The sequence below is a fragment of the Gastrolobium bilobum genome, unplaced genomic scaffold (assembly GCF_033153095.1).
Source record: "Gastrolobium bilobum isolate Gb01-03AN ecotype WA unplaced genomic scaffold, APGP_CSIRO_Gbil_v1 utg2191, whole genome shotgun sequence".
Lineage (NCBI taxonomy): Eukaryota > Viridiplantae > Streptophyta > Magnoliopsida > Fabales > Fabaceae > Gastrolobium > Gastrolobium bilobum.
Genome location: NW_026896526.1, coordinates 128,906 through 146,863, shown reverse-complemented (window position 1 = coordinate 146,863; position 17,958 = coordinate 128,906). Strand labels below are relative to the sequence as shown.

Sequence of the window (17,958 nt, the reverse complement as noted above, 5' to 3'; positions counted from 1 at the left end):
TGTGTCACAGGCTGACCTGGTTACCCAATATGCCAACCCAAATTGTCTAAAACAAAAAAGATAAAAAATTTGGTGGTTTTTACACAACCGGTTGTGGGTCATGTGTCAATCCGTCTATAATTTATTCGATTTTTTTTCTCAATTTTAAATTTTTTAAAAAATAAATTTTATTTTTGTGTGTCAACCCGTGTGACCCGCGACTAGTGGTGGGTCGTGTACGGTTTGAATTTTTGGCCCGTAAATGAATACATGTTGTACTTGAGTTGAATGGTTTCAACCGTTGATTAGACCATAACACGACATGAACTCGGCCCGTCAACAACCTTTGCCACCGCTACTTTTTACAACCTCTTCTAGAATTGTAAGATCAATTTTAGCTCAAGAAATCTTGATTTTTTTATCTCTTTCTTCAGTCTCATCTTTTTTCTATTCCCTTTCTTTCTAGGTTTGAGAAAAACACCTTCATCCTTTCGTTCATCTCTCCGTAACTCTTTCCCTCTTTAGTTTTAATAAAAAAAAAATCTAAACCTCTTCCATTTACAAAGGTATTCGAAAATGTGAGGAAGTGAAGGCGACTTTACATGTGAATTAAAATCATGAGTTTTCATCAATATCATTTCAACCCATTTTACATGTTTTCTATTTAGATGATTTGTGTAATGGAGGGGGTGAGATGAAATGTCACGCAAATATTGCTATGATTGTATTTGAACAGTCTAATGTTCATAGATGTATCCCATGGAGGATATAGTATGTTGATATACGGGTGCTTTTAGTAAACAAGGTAGGAACCATGGCTCCATAGGAGCTTCCCAGGTGCTATATGTAGAATAAGGGGTCGTGTCCATGGCTATGGTAGTAGCAACTCATAAGATGAATAATGAGAAGATAAGATCTCCCTTTTCAACAGGGGAATAGGGTATATATAGAGGAGAGTTGTTCCCTATGAAACAAGTCTTGTCGCTGGACAAGACAATGCTGCCAGTGTAGGGGTATGGGGTGCCCTTCTAGAATATTCTAGAAGTGGACTATCTTATTGGGCTTGACCTGTTGAGCCTATGTAGGAGCCAACCAAAATAAAAGCCCCCCAACTTGGTAGCCTGCGAAGTCAGGGTGCCAAGGTGTAAGGGAATTTAAGGCGGCCTATCCATAGTGCGTAGTGTTGAAAGTAGGATACAATGACTCATCTAAACGGTAATAAGCCTTTATGCTGGCTTTCAAGATTTTATTTACTTTACTATCTTCAAGTATAGTTTTCTAACCATCAAATACTGAGTGCTTCAAGAGAATCTTCTATTTGTAATTGTATTGATATTTTGACCAATTGGCATTTGAGTAAGCTTGTTGGAGGGAAAGCCCTTCTAAATCTTGAATGATCTAACCGATCGGTAATACATCGGCCTGCATATCTTGTTTATTTTGCAGCCTTCAAGTATAGTTTTCATATCAACAAAACTTTCTCCAAGAGAATCTTCTATTTTTGACTTGCAACTATGTCAATGTTCTAGTCGGTCAGCGCTTGAATAAGCTTGTATTGGAGAGATGATTCTTTTGAATATTGCTTTTAGGTGGGGCCAAGCATTTAGTATTAATTTATCAAAGCATCATGAAGAAGTTCTTTTTTGCTTTGTGACATTTTGTCTTATATAGTAGGGTTGCCCACGTAAGATAGAAAAATAATAAGGAATACTTCTGAATGATTCAAACCAGGATTGAAGATATAAGCTTCTAGAGCAAATAATGGCCCAACAGGAAATATATTGACCGGAATAGAAGTCATGATCATCAGATGATATGCTGATTAGAATGAAATGATATCCTGATCTTTAAATAGTAAGAAAAATGGTGATTGAAATAAAAGTCATGTCTGGATCTTCATATAGTAAATGATATGCCGACCATGAAAAAATGATGTCCTGATAAAGTCGCTAATAATGTGCTCCAAGAGAGGAAAGATAGAGATTTTGGTAATAAATATGTATTCCCTTCTTCAGCAATAAATATTGTTGGTGGCGTAGACCGGAAAGAAGCGATATCTGACGGGAATAAAGTCATGATCAGATAATTATTTGTAGATCATTAAACTGTCATAACTAATATAATAGCATTTAAAAATAATAAATACATGCCTAGATAGGACGTTGGCCACCAAAATCTTTGTAGTCGACCGAAATTAACCTTTGCCATTCGAGAAATCTTCATAGGTGATCAAAATGGACCTTTGCTATTCGAGAAATCTTCATAGGAGACTGAAATGGACCTTTACATTCGGGAAAAATTTTATAGGGGACCGAAATGGACTTTTGCCATTCGGGAAATCTTCAAAGATGACCGAAATGGACCTTTGCCATTCTAGAAATCTTTATAGGCGACCAAAATGGACCTTTGCTATTTGAGAAAAATTTTATAGGTGACTGAAATAGACTTTTGCCATTCGAGAAAATTTTAAATGAAGGAGAAGATATAAAATATTCAAGGAGAAGATATAAAATTTCAAGACAAAAATCACTTGATTTGGTGCTTGGATAACTAAGTTAGGAGAGAAAGAAAACTTGAAGTGTTTTGGCCATGGAGGGGGTGAGGGCTCGGTTTTTAGAGAGAGAAAGGGAGGGGAAGATGAACATGAATAGTGGTTTGCCATGTGGCTTAAGTGATTTAAGTGGGGTGGGTCCCACCACCACCTCACGCGATTTCAAACTAATTCGAATTTCCCTCCGATTCCACTAAACGTCCATAAATTCATAACCTATTTAGAAACTCTAATTTTTAACATTAACCATTGTCCTTTAATTACCCTTGATCAGATGAATCCTGAGTTTTCCGGTCGTTCGAAAAAATGCAGTTTTAAGCTGTTACGTGCGCCATAGGCACGCTTCCCCAAACTTACTAATTTCCGTCAATTTTTATCCGAAATCATATTTCCTAGTCCTATACACCATCTATAACTTGTATTCAAAACCTAGAGCTCAAAATCCAATCGGCACGTTTTACGGTGCAACTGTACCGCAGTATTTTTACCCCGGTAAAACACTATTCACTGAATTTTCTGAAACTTGCCTATCCACACAATTTTTCGTTCTGAATCCAATTCTAGGGTTATTTTTATCATTTGAGACTTTCTACTCAATTTTACCTTTCTAGTGTTGTGTGTTTGGCTAATTACCATTTTACCCTTCCTTTGCATTTTGACCTAATTTTCAGGATTTTCACTCATCTTTCCCTTTAATCCATGTTTAATACATTAATATATAATTTAGAAATGCGAGGTGTTATATTCACCCTTCCTTTTTGAAATTTTGTTCGCAAAATTAAATCATACATGTCCGCTAACTCATGATACAGCCGGAGAATCTCATCCTCCCGTTCCCAAGTAGCCTCTTCAGGTGTACGTCATTCCCATTGAATCTTTAGCATGGAATAATTTTACTTCTCAGCCTCTTTTCGCTGCAATCGAGGACCTCAATAGCGCCTATAGGAGTCTTTAAATTCTCCCGAATCTCAATATCATCCGGAATCACCACATGTGATTCATCCGGAATATAACGCCGTAGCTGCGATACATGGAAAACATCGTGCAAATTCGACAATTGTGGGGGCAAGGCAAGCTGATAGGCCACTAATCCTACTCTTTTCATTATCTGATACGGCCCAATGAAACGAGGACTCAGCTTCCTCACACCCAATGCACGGCCAACACCCGTAACTGGAGATAACCGTACAAATACATGATCACCTTCTTCAAATTCCAACGGTCTATGTCTATTATCATAATAACTTTTCTGCCGATTCTGTGCCTGTTTAAGTTTTTCTCTGATCATTTCAATCTGTGCTGTAGTTTCTTGCACAAAATCCGGCCCAAATTTCTCTTTATCACCTACCTCAGTCCAACAAGTAGGAGTACAACATCTCCGTCCATACAATGCCTCATACGGTGTCATGCCCAGACTGGAATGAAAACTGTTATTATAAGAAAATTCCACCAATGACAAGTACCTATCCCAAGCAGTGCCCTGCTCCAATATGCAAGCTTTTAGCATATCCTCAAGTGTCTGTATGGTCCTCTCAGTCTGACCATCAATCTGCGGATGATACGCAGTGCTCAGCCTGAGCTGAGTGCCAAAAGCCTGCTGCAAGGCTCCCCAAAAACGAGAAGTAAATTTCGGGTTCCGATCACTAACAATGCTAACCGATATCCCGTGGAGCCTTACAATCTCCTTCACATGTAACTTTGTTAATTTCTCCGTAGAGAAATCCACTCGCACTGGCAGAAAATGTGCAGACTTTGTAAGCCTGTCCACTATAACCCAAATTGAATCGTGACCAGCCTGAGTCCGAGGCAAACCAACAACGAAATCCATAGAGATGCTCTCCTATTTCCACTCTGGTATATCCAATGGCTGCAGTAAACCAGCAGGTTTCTGATGTCCTATTTTTACTTTCTGACAAATTAAGCACCTTGATACATATTCAGCAACATCCTTCTTCATCCCAGGCCACCGGAACTTAGTTTTCAGATCTTGATACATTTTTGTGGCACCTGGGTGGACAGCATAGTGACCCTTATGGGCCTCAACCATTACCTCTCCTGCTAAATCCTTGGGCACAACAATCCTGCCCTGATACATTAATAACCCCTGCTCATTCAAAGATATCCCACTCTGCCCTTTCAAATACTTGATATTGTTGTTCCGTATCTGCGTTTCTTTAATTTTCTCATGTAATTCATTTTCAACCCGTAAACACTCGAATTCATCCATCCTGCCTACAAAGACATCCGTCGATTTCAAATCACAGAATTGTTCAATCACTTCATTGTCCCACAACATCAGCTGGGACACACTAACAGACTTCCTACTCAAGGCATCAGCCACCACATTAGCTTTACCCGGATGGTATTTCAACTCAAAATCATAATCCTTTAAGAATTCCACCTATCTCCGTTGTCTCATATTCAACTCTTTCTGATCAAACAAATATTTCAAACTTTTGTGATCACTGAACACAGCAAATTTCATCCCATACAGAAAATGCCTCCAGATTTTTAAGGCAAACACAATAGCAGCAAGCTCCAAGTCATGCGTCGAATAATTTTCCTCATAAGGCTTCAACTGCCTAGAAGTATAAGCAACCACTCTCCTCTCTTGCATTAACACACACCCCAAACCTTTCTTGGAAGCATCACAATATAATTCAAACTCACCTTCCGGATCGGGGAGGGTCAACAAAGGAGACATAGTTAATTTCTCTTTAAGAGCCAGAAAACATTTCTCACATTCCTGGGTCCACAAAAAAGGAGTATCCTTTCGTGTCAATCGGGTCAACAAGAGAACCTTTGTGGAAAACCCCTCTATAAATCCACGATAATACCCAACAAGACCAAGAAAGCTCCGGATCTCAATCACCGTCTTCGGTCGTTCCCAGTCAATTACAGCATCAATTTTGTTTGGATCCACCGCAACAACCCTAGCAGAAATAACATGACCCAGAAATTGCACCTCACATAACCAAAATTCACACGTAGACGGCTTCTGTAACACCCCGTATATATCTGGTTTGTTATCATATGACGTCATTATCATTGGCCAAGTTGAATACTTAATTCATTTCATAAAACATCGTCTGCATGTAAATTGCAAAAGAAAGCTAACTGAAATACCTCATAACATAGATGTGAGTGTCTAAGTCACGGATCTACAACACGTAGTCCGGACAATATCCTGATACATTATTAAATACAACTAGAAATAACTAAGCATAAAATCAAGTGAAAGTGGCATGGACAATCCTCATGCTCACCAAATAAGGCACAAGCCCCACAGCAGTCTCAACAATAACGTCATGAAACTAAAAGCATAAAAGGCAACAGTAAATATCCAGCATCAAACATAAGCAGCATAACAACAAATAATCAGCTAACCTCCGGCCTCCTGCCGCTGGAGGTCTCAACCCCCGTATTACCTGAACCTGAAATATGTGCCCCAAACGTGGGGTGAGATATCTAAAAAGAAATCTCAGTAAGACAAGGGGTCCTCAAGGATCTTCCACCCGAAGCTCACTTACACGTGCAATATAAGTTCAAAAGCATTTAACAGTATAAGTTCCAAAACTATGCAGTGCAGCAGATATTCATGCCATGTGTGTTTTAACTATTCTACTGGCCAGAGAAATGCAGGACGTACGTCTACAATTCCACAATAAGTACAAGGAACACTGCTTGCACCTCACCCACAGCCTCACCATCTTGTATGTCTCCACATACTCAGGCTTACCGTATAGGTGGAACACCACATGCATATCATAAAGGCACTCGCATATAATAGCTCAATAGCATTTATCAAAACAATACATGAAAACAAAATCATGCATATAAACCATCCCCCCATGGGACATGGTGGAACCAACAATGGCTAAACCGAGGACACGAAAGCTTACCTTGCAAGCTAACAATCCAAGCCAAGAGTCCAACCAATCTCAAAACCCAAACACAGCAGAATCACAATCTGTTTGGGACCAACAATCATATCAAAATCATACTCAACAAGTATAAGACACAAGGACAACGTCTTTTATTTACATTTCATGTCTTTAAGGCTTCTCACAAAGCCACAAGCCCTTAATCACTTAGATTCTGACTTAACTAATCAATACAGAAGCTCAACTTAACCAGTCTAGGGTCCAAAAACCTCAAACATCATTCTGTATGAACAGTGCAGCTACTGTTCTTCGAAAACCCAGAATATCCGGATATTTGTCGGGGGCATATCCGGATATCAATTTCCGGATATCTCTCTGCCAATATCCGGATATGATATCCGGATATCCATATCCGGATATTTCGCGACAGAATGCAGTTCTGCATTTCGCGAGATATGCTTCCCAAAGGTCCAACTTTTACCGTTTACAAAAGCTTAAACATGCATTTCTAGGTGTGTTTAGCATTACCCAACCTTAAGTTATCAACTTTAACTCATTACATGCATCTAGGTTACATTTTTAAGCCTTAAAACTCATGATCAAGGTTGCCAATACTTACCCAAGCTCAAAATAGAGCAAGAAGGTGCTTTTGGAGCTCACCAACAGCTTCTCAAGTCTGACTTCCCAAGGTGCACAAAAATGGCACACAAAGATGGGTCCTTTGTACCAAAGATCACTCCTTGGAGCTCCCACAACCAAGGAAATGGCTCCCAACACTCAAACAAAGAAAACTCAGACCCTCCACACCGCACAAAACAGAACCTAAAGTCAGAACACTAGCCTCTCCCCCCACACAAGTCTCAACCACACCCAACCATGGTGCTTTAATGAAGAAATGATGGAGAAAGGTGGTCACTTTGGAGGTTTCTTAGAGAAGATGAAGGTGACAAAGATGGGAGGCTGATCAGCAGCCAAAGTGCCTCACGTAGCCTTAGTATTATGGCCCATGGTTTTGTGCAATAGTATATATAGGTCCATTAAGCTTTAATCGCACTGTATTAGCGTTAATTGCTACGCTTAGGATTTTAATCTCAAACTTAGGATTTTGAACCTACTCATTTTTCTAAGATTTTTCATATTTTTATTTTATTTTTCGCAGTACCTTTCCGGTACGTGCTTTTCCATAGCCAGTATCAGTTCTGGCACCAGTTCTCATTATTTTGACTTGAAACTTGTTTTACAAGTCCTATATATTATTCTAGTGACATATACACACTTTTTATAATTTTCCGGGATACTACATCGGTACTCAATTATACCGAGTAACAGAACCGGTATCTGCGCTTTTCGTCCGAAAAGCGACTTTTAGCATTATTACTCACTTACTATAATTATCTAAGCCTCATAATAATTATTAGGGTCAATTATGGAATTATTTCCTAATTTCACATAATTTAATTAATTATTTTCCTTAATTAACGGTGCGGGTTCTTACATTCACCCTACCTTTTTTTAAGGATTTTGTCCTCAAAATCAGAAACATACCTGTCTCGGAAGTCAGGATACTGCCGGAGAAGCTCGTCATCTCGCTCCCAAGTGCACTCCTCAGGAGTTCTTCCGGTCCACTGCACTTTGACATCAGAATGATCTTGCTCCTCAGCTGCTTCTCGCCTCGGTCGAGAATCTTGAGTGGTCCGACAGGAGTCTTTAGGTTCTCTCGAACCTCCACATCATCCGGTTGCACCACGAGCGAAGGATCCGCTACATACTTGCGAAGCTGAGACACGTGAAACACGTCGTGGATGTTGGCCAAGTTCCGAGGCAAGGCAAGCCGGTGGGAAAACAGGTCCTACTCTACCAAGTATCTCATATGGCCCAATGAACCGCGGGCTCAGCTTCCTCACTCCAAGTGCCCGACCAACACCGGTGACAGGTGAAAGTCTCACAAACACGTGCTCACCCTCACTGAACTCCAGTGGGCGATGCCGCACATCGTAGTAACTGTTCTGGCGATTCTGCGCCTGCTTTAATTTTTCCCTGATCAACTTTATCTGCAGGGTGGTATCTTGGACAAAGTCCAAACCAAAAAACTCCTTATCTCCAACCTCAGACCAGCAGGTAGGAGTCCGACACCTCCTACCATACAACGCCTTGTAGGGTGCCATGCCCAGGCTAGCATGGAAACTGTTGTTGTATGAAAATTCAACCAATGGCAGGTACCTATCCCATGCTGAACCCTGCTCCAAAGTGCAAGCCCTCAGCATGTCCTCCAATGTCTGGATGGTCCGCTCAGTCTGTCCGTCAGTCTGAGGGTGATAAGATGTACTCAGTCTCAACTGCGTACCAAAAGCCTCCTGCAGCGCCTCCCAGAACCGAGATGTGAACTTTGGGTCCCTATCACTAATGATACTCTCAGGCACCCCGTGAAGTCTCACAATCTCGCGAACATATAGTCTGGCCAATTGCTCAGTAGTGAAGCTCACCTTCACCGGAAGAAAGTGGGCAGACTTGGTCAATCTGTCCACAATGACCCAGATAGAGTCATAACCAGCTTGAGTCTTCGGCAATCCCACCACGAAGTCCATGGAAATGCTATCCCATTTCCATTTCGGAATCTCAAGAGGTTGAAGCTTACCAGACAGCTTCTGGTGTTCTATCTTCACCTTCTGGCAAATCAAGCACTTGGACACAAAAACAGCAATGTCCTTCTTCATGCCTGGCCACCAATAGTTCCTTTTCAAGTCCTGATACATCTTTGTAGCACCAGGGTGGACAGTAAACTGGCCCTTATGAGCCTCTGTCATCACCTCAACAGTCAACGGACGTCGAGGAACCACAATCCTCTTCTGAAAGGTCAACATTCCATCCTCATTCCAAGACACTCCGTCCTGGTTCTTCACATAATCTAGGCACTCTCTCTGCACTTGCGCCTCTTTGATCTTTTCCATGAGCTCGTTCTCCATTGTACGGTTTCCATTTCGAGAAGTGCACCCCCAAACAAGGAAGTCACCATCAGATCTCGAAACTGCTCAATGATGTCAAAATCACCCATGGTCAAACTGGATAGACTCACAGATTTCCGACTCAAAGCATCAGCTACCACATTGGCCTTGCCAGGATGGTACTTTAACTCAAAGTCGTAGTCCTTCAGATACTCCATCCATCTTCTCTGTCTCATGTTCAACTCTTTCTGATCAAACAAGTACTTCAAGCTTTTGTGATCACTGAACACAACAAACTTCATGCCATAAAGATGATGCCTCCAAATCTTGAAAGCAAACACAATAGCAGCCAACTCCAAATCATGAGTCGGGTAGTTCTCCTCATGAGGCTTCTACTGCCTCGAAGCATAGGCAATCACTTTGCCCAACTGCATCAACACACATCCGAGCCCCTTTCCGGAGGCGTCGGTGTAAAGCTCGACTTCCTCAGCAGGATCAGGAAGAACCAACACAGGTGCGGTAGTCAGTCTCTTCTTTAAGTCCTGAAAACATTCCTCACACTCGTGAGTCCACACAAATGGAGTCTCCTTCCGGGTAAGGCGAGTCATTGGCAGAACCAACATGGAGAATCCCTGGATGAACCTCCGGTAGTAACTTGCCAAACCCAGAAAACTCCTCACTTCAGTTACCATCTTGGGCCTCTCCCAATCAAGAACGGACTCAATCTTGTTCGGATCCACTGCAACTCCTTCTGCAGAAATGAGATACCCAAGAAACTTCACGGACTTGAGCCAAAACTCACATTTGGAAGGCTTATCATGAAGCCTTTTCTCCTTCAGTACTTGCAACACAATCTTCAAGTGCTCATCATGATCTTCCTCCGTCTTGGAGTAAATCAATATGTCGTCAATGAAGACGATCACAAACTGGTCCAGGTACAGCTGGAAAATCCTGTTCATGTAATCCATGAACACTGCGGGTGCATTTGTGAGTCCAAAAAGAATCACCAAATACTCATAGTGACCGTATCTCGAACGAAACGCGGTCTTCGGGACATCCTCCGGCTTCACCCGAATCTGATGGTATCCGGACCGAAGATCTATCTTTGAATATACACAAGCATCATTCAGTTGATCTAATAGATCAAATACGCGGAAGGGGATACTTGTAATAACCCTAAATTATGTAGCCACATTTATTAATGAGTCTTGTGTGGACCAAATGAATTAATGATAGTCATATGTAAATAGCCCAAGTTAAGCATGATTAAATAATCTAAAGGCCCAAAACTTAATGGGTTGAACCACTCCAAGTAATGGCCTTAATGGCCCAAACTCATAACCCTTGAAGTTGTATGACCTTAGACTAAACCCACATCAATGATAAACATAAGTAGCCAACCTTTTTATTTGCTAGGGACTAAAGCGGATATCGTGAAATTTGCTGAGGACCAAAAATAGTATTTACTCAAAATTGTAAAAACTATGAAGTTATAAACGAAGTGAATTATTTTAGAGAATAGATGTGCAATAATTATAACTTTAAACTGTAGTTGTAATTATGCTAAGATTATTAAATATACAAGAAAATAAAGTTAATGTAGTTATAATTACGTTGCAGCCAAAATTTAAAACCCAATAGCAATATAAAATATAATAAGTTAAGTAATTTCCTAAACTACTACGAATATATAATTATCACAGGACATCAGAATTTATATAATTATTTCATACAAAATAGTGATATTACTATTAATATTTTTAATTATAAATAAAGGAAAAAAATTTATTTTTATAAATGATATAATTTTGTGTCATGTTAAATTCTAACCGTTGATTTCTGTCATTCAACAGTTATAATTTATTACGAATTACTAATTAATTAATAAGTTTGAGCCAATAAATTATAACCGTTGATTAACGAAAATCAATGATTAGAATATAAAATAACACAAAATTTATATACTCTAAAATTACCAACTTTTTTTTTCCATAAATATAATTGTTGATTTCTGGTAAAAAAATTAAAATATTACTATTTTAATAAATAATTACCAATAAGTTGTTGTTTTGAACCTATATACGAATCTATTGCATTCATTCACGCTCAAATTAGGCGTGACTATTCACGCCTAAGTTAGGCGTGACTCCCAGGGCATTCACGCCTAAATTAGGCGTGACTTGTCTGGTGTTGACACGTGGCACAAAAAATTAATAGTTTAACCGTAAAACTTTATAAGGCCATAATTTTTGAGTCGGGTATCCGAATGAGGTAATTTTTTTTTTGATTTCACATAACTTTTTGAGATCTCTCACAAACACAATTCAAATTTGCAATAATGACACTATAAATATGACACCAAAGTAGATTAACTCATCTATAAATAAGGATACTTAATGTCATATTAAAATATATATTTCTACCAAGTGTTTGAAAAAAAATAGTGTACAAGGTTATTTATCTAATTATTAAAATATATACAAATTTATATAATATTCTACCAAGTGTTTAGAATATTTATTTAATTATATAATTTTTCTTATTAATAATAATTTTTTAAATTTTTTTGGTAATACACTATATAATAGCAAAAAAATTAAAATATTACTATTTTAATAAATAATTACGAATACATAGCTGTTTAAATTATTGCAATTACTATTTTGGTAATACATAGCTGTTTAATAAAATATAATACAATTATTGCAAATTTAAATTGTGTTTGTGAGAGATAAAATATATTAAACTAGATGTCATTGGGTAGATCTCGAAAAGTTATGTGGAATCAAATAAAGAATTACCTTATTCGGATACCCGAGTCAAAAGTTATGGCTTTTCAAAGCTTTACGGTTCGTAAGTTGACTCTTTTTGCCATGTGTTAACACCAGATGATTCACGCCTAATTTGGGCATGAATAATCACACCTAATTTGGACGTGAATGAGTGCAATAGATCCGTATATAATTTCGAAACAACTATGTATTCGTAATTATTTATTAAAATAGTAATATTTTAATTTTTTTTGCTTGATTTCCGTCAATCTAACGGTTATAATTTATTGAAAAATTAATAATATTTATTGGGTCATATTTATCAATTAATTATTAATTCTCAATAAATTATAATCGTTAGATTGACGAATGATTAAACTAGTTGTAAGAGAAGTAAACTTTTTTGGTAGTAAGTGGATCCGTTCCCTATTCTTAAATCGCTAGATAAAATTTAAATGACGCAATTATAATCCAGGAGTAAAACCCTAAAATTAAAACATTGAAATTTGGTAATTGGTTCTCATCCGTTCTTGGCAGCAGCGTCGTCCTCCGTTCTCATTAGACTTTCTCGATTTATCCCTCTTCCCTAGCTTGAGTTTTATCTTATATACTCTCGCCGTTTTCGTTCATACCCAGGTTCTTCATTTCTCCCATCTCGCATCCAAAATCAAGATCCCCCCAACTATCCTTATTTGATAAAGAAGGTCAGCTTCAACTTACTGTTCCTGGGGTTGCAGGAAAATGCAGTAAAATAAAGGGTTTTACTGATAGCAGATTTTGAATTTGAGCATACAGAAAAGACAGAAACTTCAAAACAACATGCAGAGATTTTTGGCAAAAACAATGCTGTTCTCAAAAGCAAGGATTTTGAGAAAACCATTGGTAATTATTGGACACGAAAATATTGTATCTCAGCTCTTCTCTACTAGCTTTGAGGTAAGTTCTTCTGAAACCTCTTTACCTTCTCCAACAAACGAAAAATCCTCTAAATTTGATAGTAGCACCATAAAAAGTGGCTTAACAAGCCAGTTTGGTCTCATTCGCCTTGAATCTAGTCCAGTTAAACACATAAACGACCAAAGCTATGATGAGTTTACTTCTGATGTGGAAAAGATTTATAGAATATTGAGAAAATTCCATTCAAGGGTTCCTAAATTAGAGCTTGCTTTGAAAGAATCTGGGGTTGTTATGAGGCCTGGATTAACTGAGCGTGTGTTAAATCGTTGTGGTGATGCTGGGAATTTGGCATATAGATTCTTTGCTTGGGCTTCTAAGCAATCGAATTATCGGCATAGTCAGGAAGTGTACAAAGCTATAATTAAGGTTTTGGGGAAAATGCGGCAATTCGGTGCTGTTTGGGCACTCATTGAAGAAATGAGGCAAGAGAATCCTCAGTTAATTTCACCACAAGTGTTTGTTATTTTGATGAGGAGGTTTGCTTCTGCAAGGATGGTTCAGAAGGCTATTGAAGTGTTGGATGAAATGCCTAAGTATGGGTGCGAGCCAGATGAATATGTTTTTGGGTGTTTGTTGGATGCATTGTGCAAGAATGGTAGCATTAAGGAAGCAGCTTCACTTTTTGAGGACATGAGATTTCGGTTTCCACCGACTGTCAAGCATTTTACTTCGCTGTTGTATGGTTGGTGTAGAGAAGGGAAGCTTATGGAAGCGAAACACGTGTTGGTTCAGATGAAGGATGTAGGCATTGAACCAGATATTGTGGTTTATAACAATTTACTTAGTGGGTATGCTCTAGCTGGGAAAATGGGGGATGCTTATGACCTTTTGAAAGAGATGAGAAGGATAGGTTGTGAACCAAATGCAACCTCGTACACAATCTTGATCCAGTCACTTTGTAAACATGAAAAAATGGAGGAGGCAATGCGGATATTTGTTGAGATGGAGAGAAATGGTTGTGAGGTGGATACTGTAACTTATACCACTTTGATAAGTGGGTTTTGCAAGTGGGGAAAAATAAAAAAGGGTTATGAGCTTTTGGATCAGATGATACAGCAAGGCCATTCCCCAAATCAGCTGACTTATCAGTATATCATGATGGCCCATGAAAAGAAGGAAGAACTGGAAGAGTGTATGGAACTAGTGAATGAGATGCAGAAGGTTGGTTGCACTCCCAATCTTAACATCTATAATACAGTCATTAGGTTGGCTTGCAAGTTGGGAGAGGTTAAGGAAGGTGTTCGGCTTTGGAATGAAATGGAAGCAAGTGGACTTAATCCAGACATTGACACCTTTGTCATCATGATTAATGGGTTTCTTGAGCAAGGTTGTCTAGTTGAAGCTTGTGAGCATTTCAAACAGATGGTTGGGAGGGGGCTTTTTGCCACTCCTCAATATGGCACCTTGAAGGAGTTGATGAATTCTCTTTTAAGAGCTGAGAAGCTTGAAATGGCCAAAGATACTTGGAATTGTATCACAACTTCTAAAGGTTGTGAGCTGAATGTGAGTGCGTGGACAATCTGGATTCATGCACTCTTTTCAAAAGGACATGTGAAGGAGGCTTGTTCATTCTGTATAGACATGATGGATAATGATTTAATGCCACAGCCAGATACTTTTGCAAAGCTTATGCGTGGTTTGAGGAAATTGTATAACAGGGAATTTGCAGCAGAGATCACAGAGAAGGTAAGGAAAATGGCTGCTGATAGGAAGATCACTTTCAAGATGTATAAACGGAGAGGGGAAAGGGACTTGAAAGAAAAGGCTATGGAGAAAAAGGATGGGAGGAAAAGGAGGGCCAGACAACACCGTTGGGGTGGAGGCCGGAAATCCAATACATTATAATTTGCATCAGTGAAACTTGACATACAATCTCTAGATTTCCTGGAGGAGTCTGGTTTCTGGCCAGAATTTGGTCAAGCAATTTAATTGGATGGTAATTAATTTTTGACTCAAGGAGACATAATTGGAAGACATTAGAGAAGCTGCTTCTTTCTTTGAGGTATCAACTTAACTGAGCAAAATAGTTCTTACTTTGGTAGTTTCTAATCATTTTAGGTTAGAATTCAAAAATATGTTTTTCTATTTCAGATTGAAGCCCTCTTTGAAACTAATCCAAGGGACTCAGGTAATGGAATTAGTTTATTATTGTTAGCACGAATTTTTCATTTTTCTAAGGATGAAAAGGTTAGGTCTTCAGGACTATAATTTCATTTGCAGTTTCGTGCATATCTACTGAAGAATGACAAAATTTTGTGCAAGAATGCTCCTCTGTAATCTGCAGCTATGAGATATGCCTGGCTACCTATTGGATGAGACAACTACATATTAGACTAAACAATGAAAAGCAAGGTAAATTGTCAAGCTTGACAGGGATCCAAGACATAGTCAAGCTTGTTCTCTGCTGTGGTATAACTACTACTTTTCACCATTGATTTTATTTACCACCTACTCCAAGTTTATGTCCGAGAGAGAGAGAGAGAGAGAGATCAAAGGAAAATTGGAAATTTACAAAAGTCTTGATTAAAATATAAGCAAGAAAGAATTAAATGTTGTGATTCTTTGTAGATTTCCTTCATGATAAATATTTTGTCAACAGATCTTTTTGTTATTTTCTTATTAAAAAATTTGTACCTTGGCTGTCTAATAAAGGTTTATTTTAAAATTTGTTAACAGTTTTGAATAAATTAATAAATTTTCGTCCGAGGTATCACAATGGTCACAAAGGTGTTACGAAGACTGTTTCAAGCCATTGCATCAGCAGTGATATAATTATTTCCTTATTGGATTAACTCATTTTGTTTTCCGAAAAACTTATAATGAAAAGTTAAGAGAAATTTTGGCCAGATGTTATGAGTGATATAGAAATTTTTTTGGGACATACAAACTGAAAATGATAGAGAATTGATTGATTTTAACTTATTCCTACAAAAGCCTTGTTATCAATGGTACCTCCTCAATTTTATAGCATCTTCGGTTCCAAATGTTGTACATGGAAACATGATTGCAATTGTTGCTTAAATATGGCATCAAGATAGTACTTGCCCTTTATGGTTGAATTTGGATTTCGGGGTCGTGAACATGTGGGCAAGGTAATTGTCATATATTGGCATCACAACAAACGTGTGAATCATCTAAACTTATGTCCTCATATTATTCCTTCCTATCAATTTGCATCAATGTTGTTACAAATCATTTCAGATAATGACTAGGTGAGACTTTCTGTTTGGTTCAATCAGTTTAATTATTTAGTCTGACTAATTTAATTGAACGATGTAAAATAATTTATATTAAATACTATGAAATATATAAAAATGTTTATGAAATATAACTTGATAAATAGGTTGGTTTAATTAAGTTTTTACTAATTTTAACCACCGAAGCACGGACACACGATTTGTTTTAAAAAATGCGTGTCGGACACAGACACACGGTCAATGTTTTGACACATTTTTTCGAAACGTAGTCAATTTTTTTCGACACTCTCCGATATGTTTTTTTTTTTAGATCTTAATTTTATTTTATTAACTAAATATAAAAAAATTATAAATCAATTTTTTTCTGTTATGAAATTTGACATGAAAAATTAGCAAGGTATAAAAAATTATTTTTGTTTAAATTTATGTTATAAAATTTGAATATTTGATTGATTATATGATTTATTATGGGCTATTATATGTATTAAATATATATTATATTATATATATTAAAAATATTATTTAATATCAAAACGTGTCTCAACGTGTCGAAATATGACATTTTTTAAAATTAGCGTGTTGCGTGTCGTGTCCCGTGTCAGTGTCGGTGCATCATAAATTTTATCTGATCAAAAATAATTTGATCATCAATTTAGCTATATAATTAAATTATCATTGTTTGAGTGCTGGATTTATGGTTAAATAAGTTGAAAAGTCTATAATTGTCCTATTTTAACAACACTTATTTGCACTCATTGCTTAGTATTAGCACTAAGCAAATATGGTTGGGGTTGGGCGAATATGACTTGAAAATAGCTATTTTCACTTTAGAATCACTTTCGTAAAACATTTGTCATATTAAAATTTACACACAATTTCTGTTAGGGGTGTGCAAAATAACCAAAAAATTGGACCAAACCATAAACCGAACCGAACCGCCCCTTAAAATAATCGATTTTTTAAAATCAGCATGAACGTAACCGGTTTTTAAAGAACCAGTTCATGAACCGAACCAATTTTTAGAAGCGGTTTTTAGAACCGGTTTAAGAACCGAACTGTTTCCGAACCGAGCCGAACAATTTTCAAACCAAACCAAATTAACTTTTATAACTTTATTTTTTAAATTTTAAATTTTTCTTCTTTTCAAAAAAGGGTCGACCCGAACCGGTTCCAAACCGAACCAAACCACTTCCGAATCGAACCAATTTTGAATCGAACCGAACCACTTTCGAACCGAACCATTTAGACCAATTCGGTTTGGTTTTTCAAAAAATCCGATTCGGTTCGACCTATGCACATCCCTAATTTTTGCGTCCATATCGCTTCTATAAAAAGCAGCGTCCTATTAAAATTTACACACAATTTTCAATAAATAGCAAAACATGCATCTAATATTACAAAATTTGTTTAATAATTAAGCAGTTTTCTCTAATTATTCCTTTCATTTTTAAACTAGTAACCCAATACTACGACAACCAAATCATGAAGCATTGTTATTAAAATTGGAGCGGTTCAAGCAATGGATCTGATATTGCATTGACCCAGTATCAACCCGGTGAATGGAAAAATATTTCACATATCAACATTTGGGAGTTGAACCATTATCATGAGAATGACAAATATAGCACTTACCTATATTTAGATGTTGGTTAAAATGCACCATTTAATATATTTATT

The 17,958-nt window shown here is 37.6% G+C and overlaps 1 protein-coding gene across 1 annotated transcript; it reads left to right on the top strand.

The window, feature by feature from the left end:
* The first annotated feature begins 12,970 nt into the window (after positions 1 to 12,970).
* LOC133300250 (putative pentatricopeptide repeat-containing protein At5g65820) lies at positions 12,971 to 15,573 on the top strand. The gene is made up of 3 exons (XM_061499766.1): positions 12,971 to 15,086; positions 15,176 to 15,212; positions 15,305 to 15,573. The coding sequence occupies exon 1, from the start codon at positions 12,971 to 12,973 to the stop codon at positions 14,927 to 14,929; it is 1,959 nt and encodes a 652-aa protein (XP_061355750.1). The 3' UTR covers positions 14,930 to 15,086; positions 15,176 to 15,212; positions 15,305 to 15,573.
* The last annotated feature ends 2,385 nt before the right edge of the window (positions 15,574 to 17,958 follow it).

Excerpts from the sequence above, each read along its gene's own strand:
- LOC133300250 (XM_061499766.1), top strand. The coding sequence starts at position 12,971 with ATGCTGTTCTCAAAAGCAAGGATTTTGAGAAAACCATTGGTAATTATT.